Source organism: Trachurus trachurus, assembly GCF_905171665.1.
Source record: "Trachurus trachurus genome assembly, chromosome: 3".
NCBI lineage: Eukaryota > Metazoa > Chordata > Actinopteri > Carangiformes > Carangidae > Trachurus > Trachurus trachurus.
This window is the reverse complement of record NC_139893.1, coordinates 18,860,392-18,880,000: the sequence shown is the minus strand read 5'-3', so window position 1 is coordinate 18,880,000 and position 19,609 is coordinate 18,860,392. Positions and strand designations below refer to the sequence as shown.

The following is a 19,609-nucleotide window of genomic DNA, read 5'->3' as shown; positions in this document are numbered from 1 at the left end:
CTGCTGGATGCAGATGTTGCTGTTCTGAGAACAATTCCCTTGGGGATGGTCGGCAAACTGGGAGCAGAGCTTTACCTTCCCTGCTGCTGAATCGCTCTTATCATCAGCCACTCAGCCAAACACAATAATGGTACAAGGGTAGAGGTTGCTGAGCTCCTGGGGTGAGAGTGTTCACAGGCTGGGTTTGTTAATCCTAATGATAAATATACTCATAAGGCGCTCCAGGACTTCTGGGCTGGTGTAGATTTTAATGGCCTCAACCATTCAAAGCCTCTTAATCCCAACGAAGACCACGGTGTACACTGCTAATCGCTCCACTCCTTATTAAAATCCACTCAGTGCATTTTAAGAGGCACATTCCATCTTCAATTTGTTGTTCAGCAGTGGGTGATGATGAGGATAAAGATAAAGTCATTATTTGTCACACAAACTTTAGTCGCAGTCCTTGTTCTGGAGGTTGTTTATTTTTTCAGTTTTAATCTCAACACACATAAATTGTGAGTGTTTTATTTTTTCAGTGTGCGTGTTAAGAGAGAAGCTGGCAGCGACCAGTGTTTGTCTGGGACAGTGTGGGTGCTGCTGCTGCACCATCAAATCACATCAATTTAGCTCCGTCAACAGGCTGACATGAAGCCAGAGGTATGCTGAGGAAAATGTGCCCAGGCGAGGAGCGGAGCCAGGCTGTCTCAGAGTGGATGGAGACATCCCCCGCTCACGCACTCTCTGTCTGTCTGTCTGTCTCTCTGTCTGTCTGTCCACACACAGGAAATATCAACCTGCCCCTTCGCCTACTCCACCCCTCTCCCTCTTCCTTTTGTTCTGTTGTTCAAAATGTTTAGCCTTGGGCACTTCTACATCACCTAAGCCAAATCATTCGCCCAGCTGCACCTTTTTTTTTTATTTGCTCAACCCATCGGATGCTGTTGCTTTCCACACCTCCCCTCACAGCTGCACTTCAAGTGTGAGCTATTGTTTGTTGTCTTGTTTTCTTAAACGGAGCCAGGCTTTCCTTTAAACACTGATAAATAAGTTGTGTTGTCTAGTATGCATGCAGTGTTGTTGTGTGATGTCACATTTCTTGTTGGAGCCGTAATGAAGTTACAGTGCATGTAAGTAATATGCAACTGTTAAATTCACTTTGTGGCAAACAAATGAATCATGAGGTATCTCTTTCCATCTCCCACATAGAGCAGAATATATTTTACTTTTGTGAAATTGTATTTCTGGATAGGAGAGGGGAGTTTTTTTTTTTTTACTGAGCCTGCTTTTTTATACCTTTGCCAAACAATCAATGAATTTCAATACAACAGTTCTTGGGACATTAAGGGCTGACAGAGATATAATGCATACAAACACAGTGTATTTTTAAAATTAGTTGTCAGAGATTCTGACTTAATTGCCATTGCAATATTGCATTCCCCCGTCAGGCTGTCTGCAAAACGAAGCTGCACATTTTGTCGAAGGGCTGTTGCTTTCTCTACTGCAATGGAACGGCAGATACTTAGTTTCAAAGGAAAGGAGATATGAGATGATAAACGTGAAATGATTTCTTTCCTCAGTTTTTTTCCCCAAAGATAGTACAAAGGGCTTATTCAATAATTTTCATTTACATCATAATATTATATTGTACACTGTAACACGACAAGCCACAAGACATTGCTCTAACTTTTGGACAGTGCAGTTGATAATATTGTGATTATAATAATATTTTAATTAGCCTACTCCTATAGCATTATTTTAATTGATATTATATAAATGGATTTGACAAGGTGGAAAGAGTGATTTGTGATTTGTGAGTTGACTGATCAAGCAGTTGGGCATATTTGGGATTTAATAATTTAGAAATTAAGATGAAGGTAGAGTATTTTCTCCCAGAGACTGACCACACTCCATCACAACCGAATAAAGTCGGCTGGCAATCAAAGCATCAGCCAAATCGAGTGGGCGAGGACCAAAACATAGTCTGTTTACACGATCGTGTTTCGACTTCTGCTGTTTCATCTGACCACGGATCCATGTGCTCAACCAACTTCAAACAAACTCCTGCTACCAACAGGGTGTCTAAAAGAAGTCCAAACACAATCAGAAGTGACATCCTGGAACATAAAGGTGAATCACCAAATATTGGCTGATTTTTGGTCATGGTATTATTTCTTATGAAACTCGCACTGTCTCTTTGCATTGTGTGAGCTGTCCTTCACCATGTCAACTCACTGAAAACCAACAAACTTTCTCCACTCTCGGTACATTTCATTTCTGAAGCAGAATAAATCCTTTTCAGCCTCTTGTAGTGCAGCCTGAATGACTCATTACAGTTCAACAATAACCGCTCCTACATCCCTACTGTAGAAGTGCCCTCAAAAGACCTCCGGCACTTAACCGCTGTGTAGAGAATAAAGCCTATGAGAACTGTCACGGGTAATGCCATGCAAATCTTCAGTTTGTAACCCAAACTGTACTGTCACTGGAGGAAGGTGAATCCCCTATCTCGCTTCACAGCTGTAATCAATTCAAATACACCGATGCCAAGCAGGAACAGACTTTCCAGTTACCAAAATGTGCTCCCAAGATTGGTTCTGTTAAAAGGTTGTTAAAGGATCATTATTCTGATGCAAAGGAAGGATGTCTCTGTGTCTCTTCTCCCTCTTCTCTTTTTATTTGTGTCCTCTATTTGAGGACAGCGTCTGACAGCGGGACAATTATGCTTGTAAACACGGTTAATGCACACACATACAGCATTTAAAAACAGACATGCACGTGTTATTTGCACACACAGCAATTCACAACCTGCCGTGTTAAATGGAGGATGATGGATTGCTGACCACTTTCTTTTAATTGATAGGGGCACAGAGTAGGGCTGGCAGTATTAGCATCAGAATAAACAAGAGAGCTTTGATTGATGAGGGCACAGGAACGCAACACAACCGTTTCTTAAGGGGTCTCGTTGTTACTCACACTGCCCTCTCCACATAGACCGATATCTGCTTCCCTTTTTTTTTTTTTTAAATCAAAGTCATGGGTCAGGTCACATTAGCTCAGGTAAGTCAACATAAATGTATTGGTTTCACAAGTACAACTAATGAAACACTAATGAAAGCACTTTGAGGTAGGAGCTGTAACTGTGTGCGTTAAGTAATTAAATACTTAATTAAACTGGTTCTTTCACTAAACTGCTGCTAGAAATACTGATCTCTTTATCTATACTATACTGCTTCAAGTCCTGTTACTTAAACACCAGTAAGCCCTGATGTTCCTCAGACAGTGGGGGACCTATTGCTTTTATTTTAATATGTTAATAATAATTATTAGTGTAATATTAAACTTTATAGTGTATCGTTATCTTTAAAGCAGAAGTGAGTGATATATTTGTGTTAATATAAGTCTTAAATAGTTATATCTTCCGACAGCAATCACTTACATAGAGTGTTTGGACTGAAACACGGGTCTCTCAGTCCCTCTGCTCTGCTCTGAGCCGAAGAGAAAACATTTATCGTATCCTACAGTTTTTATCCAATGAGGAGAGAGAACGGCATGCAGGGCTGTGTGTGCAGCCAAGGGACGCCGTGAATGTGGTGACGTAGCGACGAGGACTGTTATGGTGCGTTCAAGGAAACTCGTATTTTTCCGACCGTGAAGTGGTACCAGTTCGATCTGGTATGAGTTCACCGGTCGGAAGTTACGAGTGGCCGTTATAGTGACTTTCACCGGTAAAACAGGTCGGAAAAACACGAGTGGGTTGCCTGGAACGCTACAAAGTCGTAAGTTGTGACTTGAAGCTGTAATTTACGATTTCAAAAGCCTGCCTGGAACGCAGCATTAGCGAAAACGACCGGACCACTCACTTCTGCTTTAAGTAGTATATTTGAAATCATTTTTATAACATTATTGAAATTTACACTATTTTATATAAGTATATATATTTCATTAAAATTATATCAAAGAAATTATAATTTTGTATAAATATTATTCTTGCTACAATTATATAACACACACACACACACACATTACAGACTAACCATACACATAAAATGCTTTATATTTCTATTACTGCTCTTGTTTCACTGTCTTCTACAGGTCTGCCTATTATGTATTATGTACAACATTGTCACCAATAAAGGAAAAAATAAAAAGATCAATGTGCATAACAGAGATCAAGTCACACAATCACGGTATCATTCTCAGGCCCAGACAGACAGAGGGTGGATGTAAGCAACTGCCGAGTCAGAGAATGATCCAGGTGAGAGAACAGATGTGCAGTGCTGATGGTAGCAGCCCAAACACAGTCAACGTCACACAATACAGAGGCATCAGGCGTTCGCTGCTAATGATGATGAATGTCTTGGCATAACAGTGTCACGACGACACATAGGAGAAAACAAGATTTTTCACTCACATTGTTTTTTCCTGACTGATCCTCAACACGTATCCTCCTGTCCATCACAGATCTTAACCTCCCATTGATGTTTGACTTTCACTGATATGCTGCTAAGGGAAATGCCTTATTAAGAAAATTAAGATTCATTTACTTTAATTAGTTTTTTTTTTGCATAATTCATGTTATGATTAACTTTGAATGTTAAAGCTACATTTCTATAGCAGTTATTTCACTATCAACATGGTGGACATTCCATGCTATCGCATATTTTTTGGTTGTATCACTTATTGTATACCGATATATTTTTAAATTTCTTTTTTATTTCTGATTTTAGGGAGTCCACACTAGTGCAGTTGTAGTTAGTGTGTTTAACTTTCATCCAGCTCATCATGTAAGAATTTTAAATATGCCAGGTTTTAAATATAGACAGGAAATCACAGGACTTCTTTGATTCATCAGTTTGGAATATATGAGAAACAAAAACTATAAGATTTAGCTCCTATTGAAAATGTACATTTTAAATCAAAATATGTATTGAACTATAGATGGGGTGTTTAACACGTAGCTTACTAAGTAGTGGATGTAAACGTTCAGTACATTAAATTGCCACGTGGCACGTGCTGCATTTTCCTTTGCTGGGGCGAGACAAGATTTCCTGTGATAAGTAATGAAGTTCATCAACGAAATCATTACATGCATGTTATTTTTAATCATCAAACATGATGGCAGATTCTAGGAGCAGACTGTGGGCAGGAGTTAGATTTCTCACTATAAATGCCTCGACCAAAATGTCATGCTCATGCATGCTGTCATGGTGGACGAAAGCACATGTGGAGAATGAGAAATAGCCCTGGGAGTGGACCACAGGGAACACCCTTCCATCATCTGTCTAAACAGGCCTGGAGGGCTCGGATCACAAAAAACACTCTCACTCAGCTCCCCACCAAGATGCGCCATTGGGTTTGTGCAGGATTACACATTTTTGTGTAGTAGTTTTTTTAAGCAAATCCACTGTGGGTATTCGTATCGCACACAGGCTCATTCAGTGTTGAGGACCTGTCACTGTTGCTGGCAAGCCTCATTGTGCACTCAATAATAGCCCATTAAACCTATTCTTCCTGCTTTTCTTATCTCTGAAAGACCAGTCATTGGCCAAGGTAATGGGTCAGTGAGTGGGTGGCTGATTAGTTGATTTAACTTATTTAAATATTTTTTGTATAGATTTTCTGGGTGGAAATGAAACACACCTCACTCTCATTTTCTTGGTCGACACGGCATCAACATGGCTGACGTTTAACAAAACACTGGACATTTAACTGACATGTCATTTTGTTTCTCCATTTCTACAGTTCACAGCCACTTAGGTGGGCTGAGCCATGAATCTTAACAAACCAAGATGCAAATATTAACAGTAGGGATGCAGGATATGCTAAAAAAAATGGTTGAATTGTCATTTTTACTTTAAAAAAAAATAAATTTCTCTTGAAAAATATAAAATTGATGATGTGACTCTTGTTGAGTCTTGTACCAAACAAACATGTCCCTTTACATCATGAGAATTTGATTTTCTGGCCAGGGTGTCTCTTTAGCAACACAACACTTTCAGTAAAAAAAACGAGTCAGAATGACGGAGCTCCAGCAGGCTCTCACAGACGTGAGAGCCTGCTGGAGCTCCGTCATTCTGACTCGTTTTTTACTACTTTTAAACTAATCCTTGTGGTTTCTTAAATGCCTCCTTGCCTAAAACACATCTCATAAACAGTGCTCTCCAGTTTGGGCTGGTCATTTTATTAATCGGACGGACCGATTGTTCGCTTTTAACCTATTTTTGTCACCAGTGCCACTGACCCGAGCCTCCATTGGGACTGCCGGATTTTAGCATTGTCACTCTCTTTTTTTTGCTTTTATCCGCACCAATCGGGCTGGGCTGCCCACCCATTCCTGAATGAACCCCCCATGGTTTTTTCGGCTCTTGTCAGACCACTCCAGCACTAATAGGGACCCTGAGTGAATTGCTTTTAACCTAGATGCTACAGCAGCGATCGGCAGGAAACCACTGACACCAATCCAACTCATCAGACGCTGAACCCCGAAGCTGGCCCAGTCTCTGGGCCTTGCCTGTAAGTTTCCTGACCTGTCTAATCCAACACCTATACTACTGAGTGATCTGGCTTCTGCACGCAGTGGGCTCCCGGTGTGGAGCCCTGCCGTGTATGTTTTTGCTCTGTGCTGCGGCACCCCGATAATAGATATAACAATAACAGTAATTCACCACATTCCTCCAGACACTTTTACTGGCCTCAGCCGTATTCTTTCCCCAGCTTCCCATCATCGATAAGAAGGCAAGAAGGAGTTATGACGATGGTCTCCCCCTCGGTTGTCTCTGAGATAAGGGGTGAACTATCCTCCATCGAGCAGCTCATCTCACTCCTTCTCCAGCGCCAGGCTGACCTCGGCTCCCGGTTATCCTCGCTGGAGTGTCCCGTGTCCACCAGTCTACCTGCCGGATCAATACTCCATGAAGACCCGTCTCCTGGCTATTCCACCTGGGCCACGGTGGCCAAAAGCAAAAATAGACGCTCTCTCCCCCTCTATGTTTCCCGGGATGACTCCACTGATCTGGAGCTATCAAACTTCTTCGCTCCTCTGGCTGCACTACCAACATCGCCCGCGCCGCTGCTGAGTGGCGGTTATGCTGAGGGAAATCTCAGGGCTGGTGGTGCTTCCAAAAGGCTGAGATCATCGGGCAGTGACACTAGCACCGGCGCCGTCTCGTCATCTGTCATGTCCTCGAGTTTGTACATCATCACCGGAAGGCAGTGATGAAGCTCCTGCTCCGTCCTCCAGAGCTGCGGGCCTGCGGCCACTACGGCAGGTATCAGATCCCAACCTGGCCTTGGTCCACCCAAGCAGGTACCCGCACCGCTGAGTCTGCCGAGCACGACCTGCACCGACGCTAAGCCGGCTAGCAGTCAGCTTCCGCCGTAACTAGCCGTCTACGGGGCGGTAGGCAGCAACCCGGAGATCTTGATTGTAGGTGATTCTATCGTTAGGTATGTGACTCTTTCTTGTGCTATTACCTACTGTCTCTCAGGTGCCAAAGTAGTCGATTTAATTGAACTCATTCCCACGCTCATTGACCTACATCCCACTGTCAATATTGTTTTAGCGCACGTGGGAACGAATGACGTCATGGCTAGAAACTCCAGTAAACTACATACAGACCTAGAGTCCTTGTGCTACACTATCGAGAGTCTGGGAAAATGCTGCCTGTTGTCTGGCCCCATTCCAACTCTCTCCAAGAACTCTGAGCAATTTAGTCGCCTTTTCAGCCTCCACCACTGGTTAAAAAACTTTTGCTCCGCTGCAGGTTATAATTTCAGCTCAAACTTTGACTACTTTTGGACAAACCAAAGCCTGTACAGGGCAGATGGTGTGCATCTCAACAGAAAAGGCACAAATCAGATGACCACTAATTTCATTCAATTTATAGCATTCTCGCTCTGATATGCACCACGGCAAGACTCGTTCCAGATCTCCGCCTTCCCAAATAACACAGCGAGTCTTAACAGCATGCCACAGGGTGCTCTGTCCCTCAAAGACTGTCAGTAAATAACTTAAACTATCTTAGGCAAGAATCTTCTATAACTGACACTTTCACTACAACCATTCCAGTAATTATTAGCTATAGGCCCCGTTTGAGAGCTATCCAAGCATCGACTGTTAACAATAATAACTTAGTCAGACCTACCATTCACCGTCAATTAGCCTCTCACTTCCCACCCACTTCTTCCTTTGTTAAAATGTGTCTCCTAAATGTCAGGTCATTATCAAACAAGACCTTCATCTGTCATGATCTCATCTTATCAAGCAACACTGATTTCTTTATGTTGACAGAGACTTGGCTTAGACCAGGTGACAATGTTCCTCTCAACGAAACCTGCCCCTCAAATTTCTCTTATTTCAACCTACCAAGACCAGTGAAGAGGGGTGGGGGCCTGGCTGTATTTTATAAAAATATGTATAAATGTTCTCCCATCTCCTTTGGAAATTTTGCTACCTTTGAAATCCTTTGTTTTTTAATTAACAGTAAGGACCCAGTTCTCTGTGCTTTAATCTATAGACCCCCAAACCTGAACTGTGGTTTCATTACTGAATTCTCTGAACTCCTGTCCCTCATCACTCAGCGCTTTGATAATATCATTCTTCTTGGAGATTTTAACATCCACATTTGTTGTCCCTCTCACCCTCTGGCTGCTGAGTTTATTAGTCTTTGTGAGTCGTTTGATCTTGTTCAGTCTGTAAATGACATCACTCACAATAAGGGTCATATTCTGGACCTAGTGCTTTCACTTGGCCGGGCAACCTAGAACTCATAGATGTCTGTGTATCCGACCACAAAGCTGTAGTTTTTAATGCTCCTCTTCCTTGTCCCTCTCCTATCTCCCCTGTCCCCTTCCGATCTCGTGTCTTTAACTCTGCATCTGCTAGTACTTTTTGTAAGGCTTTCTCAGCCTCCCTTCACCCTCCAGAGCAACACTGTTCTGTAGATGATATGACCGACGATTTTAACAGTAAATGTTTGTCCATCCTGGACTCCATTGCTCCCTTTAAAACTAGAATCCCTAAACAAAATCCTCAACCGTGGCTTAATGAACATACCAGATCCATCAAGAGAGAGTGCAGAAGAGCAGAACGCAAGTGGAAGACAAACAATTCTACCACTGCTCTTACCTGTCTAAAACAACTCATGACTCTCTACCAGCAGGCAGTTAAGAATGCTAAAGTTTCATATTTCGCCAACATCATCACCAATAACAGTAGTAACCCCAGGACTCTGTTTAAAGTGATAAATTCTGTTATTTCCCCTCCTCCAGCTCCCCCTATAGATCCATCCCCTGAAAAATGTGAGGAATTTCTCAAATTTTTTCTGGACAAAGTTAGTAACATCAGACTTCAGATCACACCTTCTACCCGCACTGTCTCAGTCTAACCCACAATCTCAGTTTCTCTCAATCAATGATTAAAGACATTTTTGAAACGATTGGTCCCAGCGTCCTTTCCATTCTAAATAACTCCATAGTCTGTGGTGTTTTTCCCTCCTCTTTTAAGCATGCCTTAGTTCATCCTCTGCTAAAGAAACCAGGTCTTGACCCTCTTCTTCTCGGAAATTATAGACCCATCTCAAAACTACCTTTTGTATCAAAGATTCTAGAGAAAATGATCTCTTCTCAGCTCCTTGCACATTTGAATGAAAACAGTCTTTTTGAAAAGTTTCAATCTGGTTTCAGAACCTACCACAGTACTGAGACTGCCTTAGTTAAAGTTACAAATGATCTGCTTCTTACGCTTGATGCCGGTGACTCTTCAATTCTGGTCCTCTTAGATTTAAGTGCGGCCTTTGACACGGTGGACCACGGGTTGCTTCTTAGCCGGCTAGAGTCCTGGGTAGGCCTTGGTGGCTCCGCCCTTAATTTGCTCCGCTCCTATCTCTGAGAGAACCTTCTCAGTGGTTTTCGGAAATACCTCATCATCATCCGCCCGTCTCTCTTGTGGTGTCCCTCAAGGGTCCATCCTTGGCCCGTTATTATTCTCCATTTACATGCTCCCTCTAGGTCAAATCATCCAGAAACACAACATCCGTTTTCACTGCTACGCTGACGACACTCAGCTCTATGTCCCTTTAACTTCCTCAGACCCCACCTCACTAGCTTCCCTCATGGCCTGCTTTGCTGACATCCAACGTTAATAATAATAATAATAATCATTCATTTAATTTATATAGCGCTTTTCAATAACCCAAAGACGCTTACAAGGACACAAAAGAAACAGGGTAGAGACATACAGGGGGAGACGAGGGAGAGACAGTACACAGTGACACATTAATGAGCGAGGTGATGGAGAGACCGGCTATGTTGGATGTCTCACAACTTTCTTCAACTAAACGCAGATAAATCAGAAGTTCTTTTGTTCGGCCCTCTCAGCTACAATTCCCATATTCTTAACAGTCTTGGCTCTTTGGCAGCGAGCGTTAAACCTGTTGCAAGAAACATGGGTGTTTTATTCGATTCTCATCTTTGTTTTGAGGCTCATATCAAGAAAACTGTACAATCCTGTTTCATGCACCTAAGAAATATATCTAGAATCAGACCGTTTTTATCCATCAACGACCTCAACAAAGTGGTAAATGCCCTTGTTTCCTCTCGTTTAGATTACTGTAACGCCTTGTACACAGGTCTCAGCCAAAGTTGTCTCCACCGCCTGCAGTTGCTGCAGAATGCTGCGGCCAGACTTATTACTGGAACTAGAAGATTTGAGCATATAACACCAGTTCTAGCTTCTCTTCACTGGCTGCCTGTCAAACTAAGAATTGATTTTAAAATGTTATTGCTAACTTTTAAAGCTCTTCATGGCCTTGCTCCTAGCTACATCACTGAGCTTTTAATTTTATACAAACCAGCTGGTAACCTCAGGTCCTCAAACTTGTCTCTTTTGGTTGTACCCAGGTCTAGGCTGGTGACCAAAGGTGACAGAGCTTTTGCCATCTATGCCCCTAAACTATGGAACGACCTCCCTGAGGACATCAAATCTGCCAGCTCACTAATGAATTTTAAATCTCTTTTAAAAACCTACTTTTATAAAAAAGCTTTTTAAATCCCAGAAGGCAGCAGTATGATCTATCTATGCTCTTATTTCTCTCTTGTATTTATCGACTCATTTTTGTTGTTGTTTGTTAATGTTTAATGTTGTCCTTTTGCTGTTGTTCTATTGTTACTGTATTTTATGCCTGTCTATGCACTTTGTAACTTTGTTAAGAAAGGTGCAACACAAATAAAGTTTATTATTATTATTATTATTATTATTATTATTATAACACTCATGGCACTCACAATGCAGAGTTTGCAACACATACAACAATTTGGCCATATTGCAGTTTTGATTATATTGTGATTAATTGTGCAGTAGTAAGGGTTGATGTCCTGTCACTTGTAATAAATAAACACAGGTGAGTTATTTGTACTTAAACTTATTTGACTGCACACCTCACTATGTATATATTTTTTAATTCCCTGCTCTCTTAGTAAAAGCCTCAGCTCTTCTCAAAAACTCATCTCCATCCGCGCTAATGGGAGCGTCTACAGGGTCGGCCAGTTGAGACGGTTATGTTGTAGGCATCAGGCATGATGAGAGGAAGCCCTCAGAGCTTAGTCATTAGTGCACTGCCTTGAATCTGATTTAACAGGATGACTAATCTCATCCAAGTCACTGGTTCGTCAACAGGAGACAACTCCAATGAGGAGAATATCCGGTCACAGTCTTATTTTTATCCTGATGAAAAGTGACAAGAGGAAGCTGACAAGAGGGAGACAGGGAAGGCACCACAACAGTGATCTGCTGTGTGCACGTGTGTGTGCATGGGTGTGTGCACGCACGCAAGTGCAGACGATGTTGAACATCATTATGCATGACAGTGTTATCACTGGCATATAGCCACCACTGCCAAAACCTCCTTGTTTGTTAACAACATTCTGTCAACATGGCGGTTGTAAAAACGCCCTTAAATCTCAAGTGTTTGTATGGAAAATGGAGGCAATCAGAGCTAATTTAGGATATCTGCAATAAAAAGGACATACAGGGGTTCAGCTTTACTTTGCAAAAGGATACTGATGGTGATGTTTGGACTGGAGTCTTTGAGGAGGTTAAGAATGCAGATACAGATGTCATTTTAGTTGCTGAGACCATTTTGTGCTTTGTTTTTTACAAAATATTCCATATTTTTCAAGGGGATAATGTAACTACTATTAGTATACAATATTATGACATGAACATCATGTTAGATATAATTTTCACTAGATATATGCAACTCAGGAATAAAAGAACCATTGTTTTCTACATAATATAGCAGCCATTCTGTGTGTTGAATTTCAACACAGAAAGACCACTGAACAATTAGGTGATTGCTTGAATCAGATCTGGCTTTCGAGTATAAAAATTGTAATCCCTAATTTCAAACATGGAAAACAATGCTAGTAGTGCCTCAAAAGTAGGTCGAAACAAAAGGACTGACCATGCCAAATCAGCTGAAAAGAGAAGTGAGGAGAAGACAGCTTCTCTAGCATTACAGGCAGAGGGATACACTGGACGTCTGGTTGCTTCCATCCTTGAAATTTCAAAGACGGTGGTTCATAACAACAAGGTCAAGCAGCAGACATTGCGGGCCAAAAAGCTACAGACTGGCAGTGGGTGAAAACACCTCTCCACTGACCGAGATGACCACAATATCATTTGAATGTCACTCAACAGCCATAGCATCAAGTGACCAACAAAAAGAGTGGCAAATGGCAGCTGGGTGAAGTGCACAGCAAGGACGGTTTGAAACCCATCATCCGTCAGTGAGAAGCAAAAAAGAGTCAGGATTTGTTCCGGAAAAAAACAATAAGGACTAGACTTTAAAGGATTATAATCATTATAATTATTCGTAATATTATTACAGATTATATTAGTGTTTTGGGAGAAATTGTTTTAGTGGTTTATACAATAAAACAAAAATATTCATTCAACAAAGCCAGTAAAAATCTATCACAGCCATATGATCTATTTTATACTGTCTGAAAAATGCTGTAAATACAAAGGAATTAAATTTACCCCTTGGTTTGTACAGTAAAACCTCCTCATACAGTGATTCTATAGGAGAATCATGGAAACAACTTGCCATTTATGGGAAGAATCACGCTCAAGGACACATTGTGGTTATGTGCCCACATGTCTGAGCTCCAGGGCTATGAGCACAGTATGCTCTTCTAAGGACATGCTATCACAGTCCATGTCAACAAGCCAGTAAAAGCATGCATACTCAGGAAAACACACAGCTGACACACATATGGGCTCCCGCAATGAATATACATATATGATAATTGCAATGCTCAGGATTAATGATCTACTCCCTTGGCCTGTTACATCATTTCCATAATAAAATATGATTTTATTCATGCATTAATTGACAGACTTAGATATGTTGTTATTTTGCAAGGTATTGCCACTATAATTGAGAATGATGCTACTGTTGCTGCAGGAGCGCAAGTCAGCTCAGTGCAACTCCTCTTGAGTGAGAGTGTGAAACAACAAACAATTTGCTTAGTCACCTTTGGAAAAAATGGTTTCTGTACAAAATGTGTCCAGAAGTCATCTGTTTAGTATGCCACTATGATTTTGTGAATCTATTTGCTTCAGGCACTTCACCTGTAATACTTTTGAGCTTCGTTTTGTCTCTGCTTTTCCTATGAATAGCATCTCTGTTTCTTTGCTACATCTGATATTGTTTTATTCCTTTGTCTTGCCCTGAATTCCTAAAAAGCTTCACTCACTGCAGCAAGTACATGAGAAAAATACTCGTATTCAAAAATTTGTTCCCAAAAGTATCACTCTACGAGGCATTAAACCAGGCGCTTCAGTTCACTGAGCTGTATTCAACACCTCCCGGAGGAAGTGTCCTTTCTGTGACTTCTAACTGAGGAGGAGATGAAACTCAAACAATAACAAACCAAATGAATTTGTGCAGGACTATTTATGGATTGCAGATACTTGTGATATATGAGTAAAATAAATCGGCTTTGCCTTTTTGGAGGACATTGGGACATCATAGGTCGGCAGCTTCCGCCATGAGTGCATCTCATTGCGGCGCCATATTTAGAGAAGCAAGCAAAGCAGAATGGCATTCAGTAATGTTACAGGGGGATAAAAATTGCCCAGTGTCACGGATCACGAGGATCCTCACTCATTTCTTCGAGGCAGTTTTGTTTGCTTGGACAGTATATGGGTTTTTGTGACCAAATATTTTTATTTGAACAAGAACACAAGTTACAACCAATAGAGACAGTGCAGGAATTGACAGTAACAGAACTACATAATAACCCTGCAGCTTGGACAGAGAGTATAAACAAATACAGGTGTTACCAAGGATACTAATTAACGCTCCATTCCATTTAGTGTACCAGAGCGTTTTCTAATGAGCCACACCTGTCTTTGTTTATACTCTCTGAAAAGGTCTATAGGTATAAAACTGTGGCCACATAATAACTACTTCCGGTTTAACTCCAAAACTCAAAGTACAGGTGAATATATCAACATAAGGTCAGCCTGAAGTGTTGCCAAAATATTCAAATGACTGTGAGACACTCACATGTCGTCTGGAGTGTAGGCTGTCAAAAGTAAAAGTCAAAAAGTCAGTCAGGTGGTGAGATCTGGGTGACAAGTTATTCTGCAGTGACAGATGACATTTCTCTGAGGTTACATCTGGAGTACTCTGGCGCTGTGGCGAAGCTGGCCTTTCACTCTGTCCGCCTAACTAGCATTCATCAGCAAAGCCTTACAAACACACACGCACACTACCAGCATAGGCATAAAACGCATAAATGGCAGCTGGCTCAGTGAGTGTAATGGGTCGTCTCTTTGTTGTACTGTTAATTTTTTTTTTTTTTAATTTATGGAGTCACCACTGTCCTGCCATGTCCATCCAGTTTTTAGATAGATAGATAGATAGATTTACTTTATTAATCCCGATTCAGGTATGGTCAACTGCTCACAGAAGAATCAGTCACACACAAATACGATAAAAACAGATTATAAATATCTAAAAATAAATAATAACAATAACTAAAAACTGGAGGTTAAACTGGCTTGAGGACAAAGACAAAACCACACACAACAGCAGTTTTTGTAGGAAAATAAGTATGAATCTGTGTGTGGTTTTCATTTTGTTTTCCTCAGTATGTTTCTTTATTTCTAAGGTGGTCAATTACAATAAAACAACAGCCCACGGCTATAAACTACTTCAGCAGGCACTTCTGTTTCTTTCTTTCTTTTCTCTCCTTCTTTTTTTCCCGCCTCCACTGCTGCCTCCTCTCTCCTCTCCTTTGTAGCCTTATTGCACACTCAACATGTGACAGCTCGCTGTCAGTGTGTCCACTCTATTCAAATGAAGGTTGGCCTGAACTACATGTTTCCCTGCCTACATTTTGGGCTCAAAGGTGCAGCAGCAGGCATGCATGGCGACACAGGGATTCTCCCCCAGTGATTCATTTGAACTTTTACTCTCTTTGAAATGGCATCACAGAGGCCCTGCATGATTAATGTCACCACACTTATATACACTGTTCTACCCAGAGTGCCAGCTGAATATCTGAAAACCAGGAACTTTTCTAAATGCCCGTGGGCAGGTCTGGGGGCCACTGTGGTTTGATTGGCAATCAGCTTGCTATTCAACCTTTTCCACTTACACATGTAATGTCATCAGCTCAGGTGAGCACACCCACCAACTAACGAAGCTGTGCTGCATTTTGATAACATTGTGTAAACAGGCTAATTAATCACAATGTAGTGTATACAGTATGTATTCTCTTGTCTCTAATTCAATTCAATGTGGAAATGAGAAAAAAAAACTCCACAGTAAAGAAAACGTGTTTTACACTACAGTACAATGACCATTGACAATCCAATGAATATGACAATTTTCAAAGTTGAGATCCTAATATAAAATATGAAAACAATAAAATTAATGTTCCCAAGAAGTCACAAAAAAAATCACCAATATGAAAGCAACAGTATCTATACTGATTTGTTTCTGTGCTATATGATGAAAAAGTATTTTTTGTGATATGTAAAACTGAACTAAACTAAAATAATCTAATAAAGACACCAGAAAATTCAATAATGTATTTGTACTATGCTGTAATACAGTATTTCAATGTGCCATGATAGGTATGAACCACTTACATTAAGTGAAAGAGTCATCTGTTAAATTATTTCTGGTTCTGGAGGTACACAATCTGACTAGTAAAGAAAACATGGGTTTAATCCCTGACACTAATAACAGCATGTACTGCAGCGATGCAGTGCTGCTGCTATAACATCTGTATTATGACCATGCACACTGATTCTGCCAAAGTACTCTTCATCGAGACACTAAACCCCGAACTAAAGCCTCAACCCTGCACCACCACTGCCTCGGAGAAATAAGCATGTAGGGGGCTTTGGTTATTTTTAGGAAGGATATGTGGAATGACAAACAGCAGTTTATTATGAGACTCTGAGCTCCAAGAAGCACTCCTCCTCCTCATAGGTTTCATTTATTAAATTATCCAGTGTTTTCCCTTATTTTGTGACTGGACAACATAAATAACAAAACTCTAGTCTGTCTATCTGCCCCCCTCAGCCTGAAAACATTACCTCATATAACCTCACAGAATAGACCAGTGCACCTCTGACTGTCCCGGATTATTCTCTAGTGAGTGTCCTCCTGGTGACTCCACACTGAGGCTCTGATTCTTCACTTTGCACCTTTTACCTCTGAGACTAAACAACAAGATCCATCCAGTGAGAGCAACGGGAACTTTTCTAATTATTACCACAATTATAATCATGCTTGTATTGCAGCGAAGCCTCTCTGGGCTCTGTGGTCCCACTGCTAGCTGGATGGGCGCACAGAGAGAAAACGGTAATAACATGGCAGCTTCATCAACTCATTGGTGGCTGGGGTACAGCAAAAGAGCCTCTTCTATTTCAAGGGTGGATGTAATCAGAAGCTGCATCTATCCATGTTTCCTTTTCAGAGGAAAGGGGAAAATACAGAGCTCTGCAAACAGTCTTGCTGTTGCTCCCCAGCATGGGAATACTATTTGGACTATAATTGGATTTAGGAAGTGCAACCGTACGTGGTTGACTGGCATAATCAAACGGTATCCTGTCAATCATTGTGATTTCCTTGGTATTTTCCCTGTCTCTGCATCTTGCTGACATCCAGGGAATCAAATTTGCCTTGGCCAAGTCAATGCAGCACAACAAGTGAAACATTCAACACAACTTGCAGTTGTAAGCTTTAAGCTACATACAATGTACGCTGTGAGGTGCACTTTCCTACCTCTTCCCACTGGTGGATGTAGCGAATGAGTCTGGACAGGCGCAGGAGTCGCAGCAGGCTGAGAATCTTGGTGAAGCGGACAATCCGCAAGGCGCGCGCCGTCTTATAGAAATCTGAATCTATGCGTGTTTCCACAATGAGGAAGATGTAGTCCACAGGTATGGAGGAGATGAAGTCCACCACAAACCAGCTCCGCAAGTACTTAATCTTGATCTGTTGCGGATCCAAAATGATCTCTGTGTTGTCCTCCTTGACGATGCCCGTCCTGAAGTTAAGGACCAGGTCCATGAGAAAGAAAGTGTCGGAGACCACGTTGAACACGATCCAGGGGGGCGTGTGCTCATCTTTAAAGAACGTGATGCCCACAGGGATGATGATGAGGTTGCCCACCATCAACAGCAGCATGGTCAAGTCCCAGTAAAACCTTGTTGGAGAGAAATGGAGAAAGGAATGAGAAACTAGATTACCAAAACAGAGAATATTCAAAGTCAAAGGATGGGTAAAAATCATGGTAAACTACCCAACAGCTGGTGATGTTACTTACTAATAACTCATCAGACAAAAAAAGAATAAAGGAATTCACTTGTTAATATTAGGAGAGCAATGTGTTATGGTGGTAACACCTCCGATTTAACACAGCAGTTCCCCTTTGTGCACATCTGCTTGTTAATTGCATTCCTTAACATTTGGGTTAATTTGTGACATACAAATTAATTTTTTCGTGACTTTAAAAAAGAAATTATATTCAAGCATCAATAAATTACACAGATACAGATATGGCAAAGTATCTGATGCAGTATCTATGTTGACACATTTGTTTTTATTTGACCATACATTAGAACATAATACATATTTGACACAAACTGAACTCAAATCACCTGCATCACATCCTTTATATTGTTTGTATGTTAAATGTCCTTGTCACTTAACACACACACACTTTAGCACGTTCCAACTAGATTCAGGCCAATGAGGGAGAATAATTTGTTTATCCATTCAATCTATGTGACAGATATGTAATTCAATCCTATCTGTGTCATATCACTTGCCTATTTTACCCTTAGGTGCCTTTAAGTGTTATGCAGTGTGGTGGAAGTAACCATGTGCACACTCACACAGTGAAATTATGGCATAATGACCTAAACATATGTAACCTCCCCACCACACCAGCAGACAGCTTGACATGCAAGCTATTTGTGTTTGACCCATAAATCACAACTCAAAGGTCAATGAGGGTTAACTGTTAATTACAGACTGTACTGTGACCTCGTCCATCTTCCAGCCTTGAGAGTTTGGATATAAATTGCACTCTCTGTGCACTCTTGCTTGGTAATTGAATCCAGATTGGGTCTTTTGTGGTAAGGGTGATGTATCCTGGATACTCCATATATTGCATCATGAGGGCGTTCTGCATGGTGCGCTGGCCCACTGAGTTTGAGATGATTTACCCACTCACCTCTAACTGGGCCATAAAGATCTGTCTTATGTGCAAAACCAATTTCACGAACACGGCCATAAGAAATAAAGGAGAAAGGATGCTACATACATAAGCAGAGAAGACAACGCATTTTTACCGGAAGTTCGCTAGATCCTACAATGAGTAACTTCCTTGTTGGTTTCATAGTATATTCACGATGTGTGGAAGTAAATAACTTTTGGGCTGACAATGAACTGCTGCTCTATTGGATCAGACAGCCTCATCAAAAAAGACATACTGTAGTTCAGGTGAAATCAGGCTGAGTAAAACTTCAGTCCTTTTTTTCTTCTTTTCACTAATACTTACAGGCACATACTGTCAACCTCACAGGGTAAAAGCACAGTTAGAAATAACCTGGCACAACTGAGTGTGTCTTCTTTTCTATTTTCTATTGATACCTTTATGGGAACCTTGTATTTCCTTTTTATTCCCCGTGTTTCCTTTGTTGGATGATGAGTAGTTGGATCTTAATGCCTTTTCTTTCTAATGTCCTCTGATTAAGTGCTTGAGTTTTAAAGCAGAAGTGAGTGATATATTTGTGTTAATATAAGTCTTAAATAGTTATATCTTCCGACAGCAATCACTTACATAGAGTGTTTGGACTGAAACACGGGTCTCTCAGTCCCTCTGCTCTGCTCTGAGCCGAAGAGAAAACATTTATCGTATCCTACAGTTTTTATCCAATGAGGAGAGAGAACGGCATGCAGGGCTGTGTGTGCAGCCAAGGAACGCCGTGAATGTGGTGACGTAGCGACGAGGACTGTTATGGTGCGTTCAAGGAAACTCGTATTTTTCCGACCGTGAAGTGGTACCAGTTCGATCTGGTACGAGTTCACCGGTC

At 41.2% G+C, this 19,609-nt stretch overlaps 1 protein-coding gene across 1 annotated transcript in view; it reads right to left on the bottom strand.

Moving 5' to 3' along the window:
• The window catches only part of hcn4 (hyperpolarization activated cyclic nucleotide-gated potassium channel 4), a gene marked incomplete at both ends in the record, with an annotated part of 80,674 nt that overhangs the window by 40,823 nt on the left and 20,242 nt on the right, over window positions 1-19,609 (bottom strand). Inside the window, one exon of the mRNA XM_084001801.1 lies at window positions 17,292-17,715. Within this exon, the coding sequence (XP_083857927.1) occupies window positions 17,292-17,715 (424 nt within the window). The remainder of the gene's footprint in view (window positions 1-17,291; window positions 17,716-19,609) is intronic.